The sequence below is a fragment of the Panthera leo genome, chromosome D3, assembly GCF_018350215.1.
Source record: "Panthera leo isolate Ple1 chromosome D3, P.leo_Ple1_pat1.1, whole genome shotgun sequence".
Classification (NCBI taxonomy): Eukaryota; Metazoa; Chordata; class Mammalia; order Carnivora; family Felidae; genus Panthera; species Panthera leo.
Window position 1 is genome coordinate 43,855,876 of NC_056690.1, and position 12,886 is coordinate 43,868,761.

At 37.7% G+C, this 12,886-nt stretch overlaps 1 protein-coding gene across 2 annotated transcripts in view; it reads left to right on the plus strand.

Moving 5' to 3' along the window:
* The first annotated feature begins 729 nt into the window (after positions 1–729).
* THOC1 (THO complex 1) overlaps positions 730–12,886 on the plus strand; it is a 59,174-nt gene continuing 47,017 nt past the window's right edge. For both annotated transcript variants that reach the window (XM_042909957.1, XM_042909958.1), the window contains exons 1-7: positions 730–835; positions 3,268–3,341; positions 3,437–3,497; positions 4,706–4,772; positions 8,647–8,765; positions 9,900–9,948; positions 10,357–10,452. In XM_042909957.1, coding sequence (XP_042765891.1) covers positions 782–835; positions 3,268–3,341; positions 3,437–3,497; positions 4,706–4,772; positions 8,647–8,765; positions 9,900–9,948; positions 10,357–10,452 — 520 coding nt within the window. In that variant the 5' untranslated portion in view covers positions 730–781. The remainder of the gene's footprint in view (positions 836–3,267; positions 3,342–3,436; positions 3,498–4,705; positions 4,773–8,646; positions 8,766–9,899; positions 9,949–10,356; positions 10,453–12,886) is intronic.

Consider the following 12,886-nt stretch of genomic DNA (forward strand, 5'->3'; position numbering starts at 1 on the left):
TATTTACTTTTGAGAGAGACAGAGTGAGAGCGGGGAGGGGTAGAGAGAGAGGGAGACACAGAATCCGAAGCAGGCTCCAGGTTCCAAGCTGTCAGCACAGAGCCCGACGCGGGGCTCGAACCCACGCACCGTGAGATCATGACCTGAGCCGAAGTCGGACGCGTAACCGACAGGGCCACCCAGGCGCCACCCTCCCCCCCACCTTTTTTTCTATTTCACATAAAAGGGAACTGCTCCTAAGCTACAGAGCCCATGACCTATAAAGGCCCACGAACTACTCAGCGAGGCCGTAGCTGAGACCACTCCCTCCGGAGAACGACTGCGGTCCGGAGATCACAGGCACTGCCAACAACTTCCCCAGCCTGGGGCACTCCCAGATAACCCACCTGCTCTGGATTCCCGGGCAGCGGTTACCTTCCCGCGCGACCCAGTGAGCCTTACTACCCGCCATTCACCCGGTTTCCCCAAAACAGGAAAACCACCACAATTGCGCGGGTCCCGGCCTATTCCCCGACCAGCAGCGCCGAGCTTACAGGGCGAGGCCCCTCATATACCGTCACCCCAACAGTTCCCTACGAAACCGGACTAGACACGGTGTGGCTGACTCAGCCTTCCAACGCCCGCTGAATTCAAGTCACCGCGGAAGCGGCCAGCAGCCAGCCGACCCACCCCTAGGCTCACAGGCCGCTCTAGCCGAACACGGAGGCAGCAATCTCGTTACTCCCGCTTGACGTCATCCGCGAGCGCCGCAGCGCGGTGGCGGGCACGCGCAGCCGAGAAGATGTCTCCGACGCCGCCACTCTTCAGTTTGCCCGAAGCGCGGACGCGGTTTACGGTGAGCGGACCGTGGGAGAGTGTGGCCCTAACCCGGCTCTATCTTTTTCCTCCTCTTCCTGAAAACACTCGAATTTTGCTCTGGGGTAAAGCGGGGACGGAGGTGTGTAAGGCGCGGTGTCGGCTCCCGGCCCCGTCGGGGGCTGGGAGGTGGGAAAGACGCATTACTTGCCTCTTCCGTGCGTCCTGAGCTGTCCGCCTCCGTCCTTCTGCAGGCAGGTCTCTGAACTCCGCGTTCTGGACGCCTTTGTGCCCTGCGTGGAGGGTTTATCCGCAGACTCCCTCCAGTGCGGTCGAGCTCCCGTGCAATGCTCGCTTAGCTGGGCAGGTGTCTCCAAAATTGCTTAAGGGTGAAGGCGGGAGTGGTTTTAGCCCAGAGAACTGGCTCCCGCCCCGCCCCCTAAGCTGCGGGTGGTGGTGGTTCTAGCCGCTTATTTACCACCCTTTAACCTACCATATCTCTCTCCTAAGAGATTAACGAGGAGATCCAAAGCAGGAAAACAGAGATCAGCTTGGGAATTGTTGCCAGATGTCTTTTTATTCTTACAAAATGAGGAGGAGTACTTTGAGCATTTGGGGAACGCCTTACAGAGCGTTTTTGTTAGCTTATTTAACTCTTAGCACTGTGAAGTAGGCAAAGTTCTGTTAAGCCTGGTAGATTGGAGACCACCCCCCTGCCAGAGTTAGGTCATGTACTTCCCTGGTGTTTCTGACTTCAGACCCAGGATTCTTTTTATGTTGCCCATCACAGCATGAAGAACCCTGTCCTAAGTTGTTTGCCTATATTTGTCTTTAGATTTGAGCCAGTATTTCAAATCATGATTCAACTTACTGACATATTTAACTGTGCTTACCTAGTTATAGTGACGGCAGAATAAAAATTCTGTGAAAGAAAATTGATTCTTTGTAGTCAGTTTTCTTGTGTGCAGGTTATTTTTTTTCCATACAATGAGGGTTTATTTGTTAATCAGGTTATATCTTAGTTATGTCTTCAGAATCGTTTTCTTTCTGTGTATTTTGCTGTAATCCCAGGTGCTCTGAAATTCTGCTAAGAGTAACTGTTAGAAATATCCAATATCGTATTAGTCGCAGAGGGGACCATTTAATTGGAGATCATCTGGTCCAGTACTTCTAAAGGTTCAGTGTGCAGTGGGATCACTTGGAGATCTTGTTAAATGTAGACTGGTTCAGTAGGTCTGGAATGGAGCCTGAAAGTGTGCGTTTCTAACAAGTTCCCACGTGGTGCCTCTGCTGCTATTAGTAATAAGCGTCTACAACAACCCCCTTATTTAACTGGTGAGGAAATTGAAGCACAAAGAAAACAAGGAGATATGTCCAAGATAACACAGTCTCCTTTTGGCAGAGTCAGGAATGGACATTTCCAATGTAAATCTAACTCCTGGGGGTAAAGAGATGACTTTCCAAGTGTATGTGGATTTTCACAGAGTGAATGACTTTGCAGTATTTTTGTCTTTGATACTTCTTTTTTGTTTTTTTAAGTTTTATTTTTAAGTAATCTCTACACCCAGTGCAGGGGTTAAACTTACAACTTGAGACTTAGAGTTGCATGTTCCACCAACTGAACCAAATCCCACCCCCTGCTTTTTTGTCTTTCAAATTATGGCTAGTTTAAGACAATTAGCAGGTATTCAGTGTTGACTATGTGTCAGGGACTGTGCTGAGCAAACTAGAGAAGGTAGGACTTGAGATGGGTCTTGAAGAATGGATAGAATTTGCATGAGCTGGTGGGAAGAACAACATAAATGAAAACACTAGAATGAGCTTGACAGAAAATAATGAAAAAATGGCTAGACCTTAGTGGAGAGTATATGTAAAGTTGTAGTGGGAAATAAGGTTGGATAGGTTGAGGGAGATAATATCAAGGACTTGAGAGGGGGCTGTGAAATTTTAAAATGAAAGCCTATAAATAAGGAGCCATTTGGAAATTAAAAAAAAAAAAAAACAAAAAAAAAAAACAGAATACTCTCATGTATGTGATATTTTAAGAAATGGTAGGTGGGAACACCCAGAATGAGAAAGTCTACTTGGGAATCTCTTGTTAAGTTCACAGTGATTAGAGTGTGTATCATTGGCACCTGGGTGGCTCAGGCACTTGGGCATCCAACTCTTGATTTTGGCTCAGATCATGATCTCATGTACACTGACAGCATGCAGCCTGCTTGGGAGTTTCTCTCTCCCTCTCTCTCTGCCCCTCCTCTGCTTGGGCTCGCACTTGCTCGCTTGCTCTCTCTCTCTCTCTCTCAAAAAAAAAAAAATAAACTTAAAAAAATAAAGAATTACTGATGGAATGACTGATAGGTAATTTTTCCCACACATAAGCATTTCCAGCTAGACAGACTATTGATGAGTAATGTTTTTCAGTAAATAATAAGCAAAAATCTTTCCACTTACATGCTATTTTTACTTTTCTAGAAGTCTACTAGAGAGGCCCTGAACAACAAAAATATAAAGCCGTTGTTGAATACCTTCAGCCAATTACCTGGCAGGTAAGGCATTGATATCCATGAAATATCACTTGCTGAGATCGCTATACTTACCTTGAGCTGTTTAAAAAAATTCAGGTGTCTTTTGTTTTTAATAGTGAAAATGAAAAAAAATGTACCCTTGACCAAGCTTTCAGAGGTGTTCTAGAAGAAGAAATTGTAAGTATGTTTTTCTTTCTTGTTAAAATTTTGCTGATAAATTAATAAATGTTATTTTTGAAATTGCTTTTATCTCAGAATAGATATTTAAGATTATTTTTTTCTATAGTGAACTTGCTACTTTGTGAAAGCTGACTTGATCACAATATAGGGATTATGTAATTGTTCAGGATTTTGACAGCACAAGTGAAATTTAAGGGTTTGGTTTAACAAATGAGCTCTCCAAGTGAATAGAAGAAAAGTTGATATGAGGTGTTCCTGAGCAAGAACTAGAATTTTAGATCGGCCCTTTCGCTTTGCTCTAGAAGCAGTGACACCCTTCAGTAACATGAAAGGTCTAGTCCAAGGATGTTCAGCATGAGTACTGGGATTCCATGACCTCATTTTCCTATGATGACTTCATCAGTAAGCATACAAAAATAACTAGAGCCTATCCAACTTCAGTAGAGAAATTTAACCTAAACATGAAAATTTATTTACCATTAGTGGGGCACCCAAAGGAAAGGAAAACTTTCAGCATTTTATTCTTGGTTAAGTAAAGGTTGTGTCTCAAGAATCTAGATCCTTTTCTAATGACCATAATACAGTGTCCCTTTCTTTTGAACAATTCTATATCAAAACTCATTTTTTTTTTCTCTTCTTCAGACCTAGTCACATACGCCTTGTGAGGCATTGGACAAGTTACTTTGCTTTACTGAAGCTCAATTTCATTTGTAATAGGGGAAATAATATTCTTTCAAGGCTGTTGTATAAAACACTTAACGAGCACTCAAAAAATGCTAGTTTCTATGATGTTATTGAACCTGAGCATTACCTCCCTTCTATTAAAACCCTCAGGCATATTGATACACCAGTACAACTAATTACCCTGGCCCTGTCTTTGCCCTGTGCCATTGATTGAGTTATGGCCTCTGCTTCTGTACTTGATTAGCTTGTTGCCATAGTCATGGTAATATAACCATTTTCCTGAGACCATTGTATTTTAAGTGAATCACCTTGATTATTATTTACTTGATCTACTTTGACAATTAATGATTCTATTACTATTTTTCATTTTTTGTATTTTTATCTTAGTAATTTTATTATATGTAACAAATGTGTTTATCTTGTATTTCTGATAATTTGATGTCAGAAAATATGTTTTTATTCTTATCAAACTAGCCTGGACTCTGGCCCCTAAATTAAATTGTTCTCTCCTCTGTTGGTAGATAAATCACTCATCATGTGAAAACGTTTTAGCTATTATTTCTCTTGCTATTGGGGGAGTAACTGAAGGTAAGTACGGTTTTGTTTTTCTTAAGTAATCATGGACGTGACATGCTTTATTTAAAACTTATTCTCCTCATACCTCTCATCTATTTGATTTTGTTCATTTTTCAAATTCTCCCTACTACCTTTGCCAAGATGTTATCCCAATGAAATTAGCTCACACTTCTTGTTTCTGGTATGCAGCACACATTTTGGCACTTTCTTTGTTCTCCAGTTGTTTCGTTCATTCAGTAAATATTTATTGAGCATCTACTATGTGCCTGGTACTGAGCCAGGACTAGAAGATTCAATGGTACAGAAAACCTATCCCTGCCCATAAGGAGCCTAGTGGCTAATGGAGGAAACAAATGTGTAAATTTCTTACTATGGTCTAATTACTGTGAAGTAGGAATGAAGTGTGGTTGGAGTGATTCTCTAAACTCTAAAGGAATAAGGAAGGTCTTAGAAGGGAAGCTGTAACAGGAGCTGGGATGTGAGGGATGATGGATTTGTCAGGCAGAAAGGGAAAGGAATACACAGCTACATAAAGGCCAAGTTCAGCCTGGCTAAAGAATTGTGTTGAGCAGAGGGGTGAGAGGATGATGACAATGGTGAGGAAAGAAGCAGCAGAGGTAGCTTAGGGTTCTTTGTTAAGGGTTTTGTATACTAAGCTAACAAGGAGCTATGGTGGAAGAGTTGGATTGGGAGAGACTGTTGGCAGGAAAAGTAGGGGACTGTTAAAATGAGGCAGTGATGTTGGGGGATGGTTTCAAGACTAAAAAAGCCATTTAGGAAGTACACAGTGTCGAGGTGCCTGCGTGGCTCAGTCGGTTAAGCATCCGCCTCTTGGTTTTGGATCAGGTCATGATCTCACATATCATGAGTTCAAGCCCCCACATCAGGCCGGGTACTGACAGTGCAGAGCCTACTTGGGATTCTCTGTCTCCCTCTCTCTCTCTGCCCCTCCCTGACTTGCTCTCTCTGTCTCTCTCAAAATGAATAAACTTAAAAAAATTTTTAAATTAGAAAAAGGAAGTACGCAGTGTCTAACACATAAGTGGGAGCTCATTAGATGTTTGCAGAAAGAAGCAGTGAAAAACTAGTTCATCAGTAGTCTTTTAACAAATTTAATTGAAATACTCATTAATTCAGATAATTTGTGTGAAAAGTGCCTTTTAATCTGTAAAGCATTATTCACATTATTTTGATACCTGTTCCTACAAAAACTAGACTATTCAAGGTAAAAGTGATCTTCTAGTGCAGTAGCAAGTATTCTGTGAACTTAAGCATAGTTCATAAATTCTGACTTCACACATAAACTTTTATTTATATTTCTTTAATTATTTTGAGAGAGAGAGAAAATCCCAAGCAGAAAATCCCCATGCTGTCAGTCCAGAGCCTAAAGTGGGACTCAATCCCACGAACTGTGGGTTCATGACTTGAGCCGAAATTAAGACTCGGTCACTTAACAGACTGAGCCACCCAGGCACCTTGACACACATTAAACTTTTATACAGGATAATCATTCATTCATTCATTCATTCAGCGTACCTAAATGAGTTCTGCAATGGACTGTTCCTTCCCCAGTTTCTGTCAAACAGCAGTGTCTCCTTAATTCATTGATTACCTTGATGTGTTAACTCTGGTAGACTAGTAATATTTTTAACAGTTGAAGTTATACAAAGTCTATATTTAGAACTTTATTTGAGAAAGATAAGAACTTATGGACTTAGTTACACTGAAAATAAAATCTTAGATGCTTTTTTAATTTAATTGGATGGGAAAAAGTCCTTCTTGACAGAGATTATTATTCTTTACGTGGCGTGTTTTCAAATTGTCCATAAATATGTTTTGTTACATTCAACTCAGCAGATACTTTTTGAGCTTCTCTTTATTATCAGATACTTTACTGATTAAAATGTACAAAAATGCCTACCCTTAAAAAGCTCATAGTCTACTTAAAAATAATGTATGATAAATACTATAATTTATACTGTGCTTTAGAAGTATAGATGGGGTGGCCTGTTCAAAGGTATCAGGAGTTTTTTAGGTTCATGTATATTTGTCATGTGCTTTGAAAGATGGAGCAGGAATTTGCCACATGAGAAAGGAGGAAAACTAGGCAGAGAAAAGCATTGTAAACAAAACCATGGAAGTATCAATATAGCAAAGTGTCTGGGAATGGAGAAGAGGGAATCTGTGGCCAAGGTTAAGGTGAAGCAAAGAATGCGGTGTAGAAAGGCTAAGACACAGGTTGTGAAAGTTCTGTGGGATCATGCTATAGTCCAGTTCGTCAGAATCACCACTGAATCTCTGTTTTTAAATGAGATTGCAAGGCCTCACTTAGTTTTACCGAATCAGAACCTTCAGGAGTGGAATCTAGGTAATTTTCTTAAGTTCTGTAATTAAACGTGAGTTAACTCATGTCAAACTACACTGCAACTATGGGCAGGGAATATGCCTCTCAGATCTCTTGGGTGTACAGAGCATATTGTATCTCAGGATCTAAAGTGGTAAGGCACTGTGGCAGTTTTCTAGTTATTTAGTCCATCTCTGGCCTCTCCGCCCCCCCGCCCCCCCCCCCCCCCCCCCCCCCGCGTAACATCCCTGGCAGGTGGTCATCCAGCCTATACGCCCATTGATAGAGCTTACTAATTTGATTTCTCTTAGTTTTGTCAGGTTTCCCTTGTATTGGGTTGAAATCTGCTGCCTTATGCCACCCACTGGTTCTTGGCCAGTATCCCTCACATCACATTGCAGATGGCATCATACCAGTGCAGAGTAGAGCTGGAAATAATACTTTCTTTTGAATTGAACATACTGTATCAATTGCAGCCTTTTGGGCTTACAGTGCTCCCTAGATATTTTGTTTGCATACTGTGCTTAAATGGCTACTTTTTTAAAACACTTAACAAGTGCTAGTAAGTGTTTCCTTAAGAGAGAAGGAAGAATGAGCAGCAAGATTAAAGTATTTTTAGCTAGTCCAAGTGACCTTTTCTTTAAAAAGTTTTTAAATTTATTGCTGTAGTTAAATAACATTGAATTTTGAAATAAACAGCTTTTTACTATACCATCTTTTCCCTTCAAACAATGCTTTTATTTTAAATGTTTAATAATAGTTGACATCAGTATCAAACTTTTTTTTATTATCTTTTTTGAAGGTAATCTTTTCAAATCAGAATGATATTTAACAACATTATGGAACATTTGGAAATGAGGAAATGGGAAAATACTATTCATAATTCCTCTACTTTAAAAAACTACCATTCATTTTGGTATATGTTTTTGGTTTCTCTAGTCTTTTTTAAAACTTTTATTATTGTAACCATATAATATGTACAGTTTTGAATCCTGCCTTTTTCACTTAACATTATATCATAAGCATTTTCCAAGTTATAGTCGTCATAACCATCGTTTTTAATTGGCTGCATTATATTCTTTTGAATAGCTTAGTGGTGAAGAAAACAGACTGTGGAGCCAGACTGCCTGGGTTCGTATCCCAGCTCTACCACTTACTGGCTCTATGGCCTTGGGCAAGTTATTTAACTTCTCTGTGTCTCAGTTTTCCCATTCTGGAGGTAATATTATCTACCTCATAGGGTTATAAGGATTAAATGTGTTAGTATACATAAAGTATTTACTTAGCGTGCCTGACATATAGTAAATGCTCTAGAAGTATTATCAAGAATTATTATCATCATCATTATTGAGTGCACATACCAAAAATTACTTAAGTATGTCCCATATTGGGGACTTTTAGGTTGCTTCCATTTCTTGTCTTTTAAAAAATTTGTTAGGGGTGAGAGAGTATACTGTTAAGATATTCTTCAGAATTATTTTGCATGGGCTATTTACTGTACAGTTTTTTAAATTTTTAAATTGGCTTGTGCTCCACTTGAAGGTATTTGTACCGCATCTACACCTTTTGTATTATTGGGAGATGTTTTGGATTGTCTTCCTTTGGATCAGTGTGACACGATATTCACTTTTGTGGAAAAAAATGTTGCTACTTGGAAATCAGTAAGTGCCTTAGTTTCTTTTTATGATTACATTATGTTTCTACAGATTCAGAGTTCAGAGGATAGTTTTTTTTGTTTTTGGGGTTTGTTTTTTTTTTTTGGTTTTTTTTTTTGTTTTTTTGTTTTTTTGTTTTGCTTATTTTTAATATTGGTGACTGCTGAAAAGTTTGTCCTTATGAGGGAATTACACTGTCTTACTTGGGGAGCCAAGTTAAGAGTCATGTGGGAAGAAAAAGTTTAACAAAATTTGAGTAGTAACAATTAACTGGAAAATGCACACTTTTCATATTTAAAACAGTTACTCAGTAACATGTTTTGTTATATATGTGAAAATATCTATTTTGCTTAAAATGTTTGAGGGGGAAAAAGTAAAAGTGGCATTGTAAACTCAGTGCACGTTAGTGTTCTTTTTTTTTTTAATTTTATTTTTTAAATTTACATACAGATGAATTAGCATATAGTGCAACAATGATTTCAGGAGTAGATTCCTTAGTGCTCCTTACCCATTTAGCCCATCCCCACTCCCACATCCCCTCCAGTAACCCTCTGTTTGTTCTCCATATTTATGAGTCTCTTATGTTTTGTCCCCCTCCCTGTTTTTATATTATTTTTGCTTCCCTTCCCTATGTTCATCTGTTTTGTCTCTTAAAGTCCTCATATGAGTGAAGTCATATGATATTTGTCTTTCTCTAACTGACTAATTTCACTTAGCATAATACCCTCCAGTTCCATCCACATAGTTGCAAATGGCAAGATTTCATTCTTTTTGATTGCCGAGTAATATTCCATTGTATACATATACCACTTCTTTATCCATTCATCCATCGATGGACATTTGGGCTCTTTCCATACTTTGGCTATTGTCGATAGTGCTGCTATAAACATAGGGGTGCATGTGTCCCTTCAAAACAGCACACCTGTATCCCTTGGATAAATACCTAGTAGTGCAATTGCTGAGTCGTAGGGTAGTTCTATTTTTAATTTTTTTGAGGAACCTCCATACTGTTTTCCAGAGTGGCTGCACCAGCTTACATTCCCATGTTAGTATTCTTTAATACCTTCTTTCCTGTAACTTATCATCAAAGAGTGTGCAACAACTTCTGAACAGTAGTAATAATTTCTGTCTTAATTTCAGAATACATTCTATTCTGCTGGGAAAAATTATCTACTACGTATGTGCAATGGTAAGTAATTAATTAGTAAATGATCGTGTTAAAACATAAATGTGGTTAGAGAAACAGGTGGTTGAATTAAACACAAGTGATAAAATTTTTAAAAATAGATTAGTACCATCATTTTTATAACAGACTGATTTGTTAAAACTGATCATTCACTTTAAATTAAACTGTTCTTGTTTGGCGTATAAACTTAAAACCAAAAAAAAAAAAAAATTAGTAAAATTTATCTTGTCCATGCTAAACTCATTTCATTCCTAATTTTTTAGTGCTTTATTTTATGACAATAGTTTGTACCCCAGTTTTGAGAACTATTGCTTTAGGGAAATGCTCTTGACAGGCTGGTTAACAAATTTGGGTATAGTTGTAATAAACATAGAATGATCTCCTATAACCTTCATTTCCATATATTGTTAGATCTCCTAAGAAGATTATCAAAATCCCAGAATACAGTCTTCTGTGGACGAATTCAACTCTTTTTGGCCAGGCTTTTCCCTTTATCTGAGAAATCAGGTAAACTTTTATGCATTAAAGAAATGTTTTGAAGGGAAATCTTTCTCAGTTTTTAATTCAGAAGCTGTTGTGATGGTAATAAGAAAAATAGTTCTCACAAGTTTAATAGGAAATTGTCACTTTATTTTCTTTTACTGGTAATTATACTGTTCCTAATGCATCATATAGGTAATGCTTGAAGTCACTGATTTTTTTTTTGTATAGTTGACATAGTATCATATTAGTTTCAGATGTACAACATGGTAATTTGTAATTACTATGATGATCAAGAATTACATAGTAATTCTTTTTAAGTTCCAAGCTTATTAATCATAAAAATGTGCAGTTGATTCACATGTATGTAGATATGAATTACCATGTCTGTATTTCATTTATAATGCATGCTGATTTTTCCACTTCCATTTTCTCCCTCAGTCGTTACCATTTAGACACAATTATGTCCTCTCATTTCTTTTACCATTTTTCATTGTGAAATACAGCACTCATATAGAAAAGTGAATAAAATAAATGTATACTATAATTATTCTGAATCAATTACTTGTGTAACTACTGGCAGAATCCAGAAATGAAATATAACCAGTTCTCCAGAGCCTTTCACAATCTGTTCAAATATGCCAGATTTTAATAACTCTTTCCCTCAGTCTTCCTTTCCTTAATATCAGGCTGTTATACCACCTACTTTGTATGTTGTTGTGAGGATTAAATGAATTAAAATATGTGAAGCACTTACAACAGTGCCTGCACATAAAGAGACCCATAGTATATGTTGGCAATGGTTTCTGTGTGTTTTCTTTTTTGTCATGCTAGATCTGTGTTGTTTTTTCTTTCCTACTTAATGTGATCAAGATTAATTTAGATTACCATTGTATTTACTGCTTGTATTTCTGTTCTTCTATCTGTGGAAAATTTCCCTGTTAAACTTTTCTTTAGTGAAGGTCTGTATTTTGTCTGAAAATCATTATTCTTGAAGAATGATTTCAGTAGATAAAAGATTCTAAGTTGGCACTAGACACAGGATTTTATCTTGTGGGAGATAATCATTACTTTGTCTTCTATCTTCCATGTTCTCTAGACAACACAAATGTCAGTCTAACTTCTTTGAAGATAATCTAAATGTTTTTTTGTTTTTGCTCTTAAGATTTTTTATCTTTTTCAGGCTTTTTCGGTTTTACTGTCATGTGTCTTATTGTGGATTTCTTTTTATTTATCATGCTTGGGATTCTGGAAATCTTAAATCTGTGGATTAATGTCTTTTGTCCAGTTTGTAAAAATTTCAGCCATTATCTCATCAAATATTGTGTATGTCTCTTTCTTTTCTTTCTGAACTCCAGGGAACATTGTTATACCTTGTCACTATATCCTCTGTCTCTTATTCTTTCTATATTTTTATCTACTTGTCTTTTTGTATCACATTCTGAATAATTTCTTCAGAATGGTTTTCTGGTTCACTGTTTCTTTCTTCAGCTATGAAAGATCAGCTCCTAAATTAATTTTTAATTTGTTATTGTTTTCATTCTATTGTATTTTATTTTTCATTTGTTGAAGGTCTTTTTTAAGTCTGCTATATCACTTTCTAGTCTCTTATTCCCTGCTCATAGTTTCAAACTTTTTCTTTAGTTTTTTAACCAGGGTAAGTATTTCTATTTTATAGTCTGTGTCTGATCATTCTAGTATCTGAAGTCTTTGTGGGTTTGTTTCTACTGTTTCTCAGGATTTCTTATCTGTGTATCTGGTTAGTATTGGGTATTATATTTGAGAAAATATTGAGGGATTTTGAGGCCTAGGATAGATAGTTTTCTCCAGATAGAGTTTTCATTGCTTTTGCCAGGAGCCTTTAGAAGGAAGCTATCACCAGTCCAGGGTTACCTTAATCCAGTCCACTTTAAGGCCTATAATTCCTTAGATCATTGAGAAGACTTGGTGCTGGGCTGTAGTTTGGTTTATTTTAACCTGAGGGTATAGTGCTACAGGTTTCCAGCCTTGAAGATAGTTGGGTGGGCCCATCACTTTTGGGCCCTGATTTACTTTTAACATTCTAGCTTTGGGAAGCTATGAAAAGAGTAGCTCAATTTTACAACTGATTGTCTTGTTTGGCAAATGTCCTCAAGACAAAAGTGGCTTTAAATATTGATGATGCATTGCTTACCTTACTTTTCTTCTGGATGTTTGCCACATATCCCTTACTTTCTTGTCAGCTCTTTACTGGTTTTAAGAGAACCATTTTTGTACTTCATTATCTGGAACACTGCTGTGAACATGGTTTATGCTCTGTAAATTTTTATGGAATTAATTGACCTGTTACTGGAAACTCACCTTTTCTATTACTTTTTTAATAGCTTTTTTATTTTATTTAATAGCTTTCAACATGTGAATTCACTTATACAATTCACCATTTAAAGTATACAGTTCACTGGGGTTTTTTTTAGCATATTTA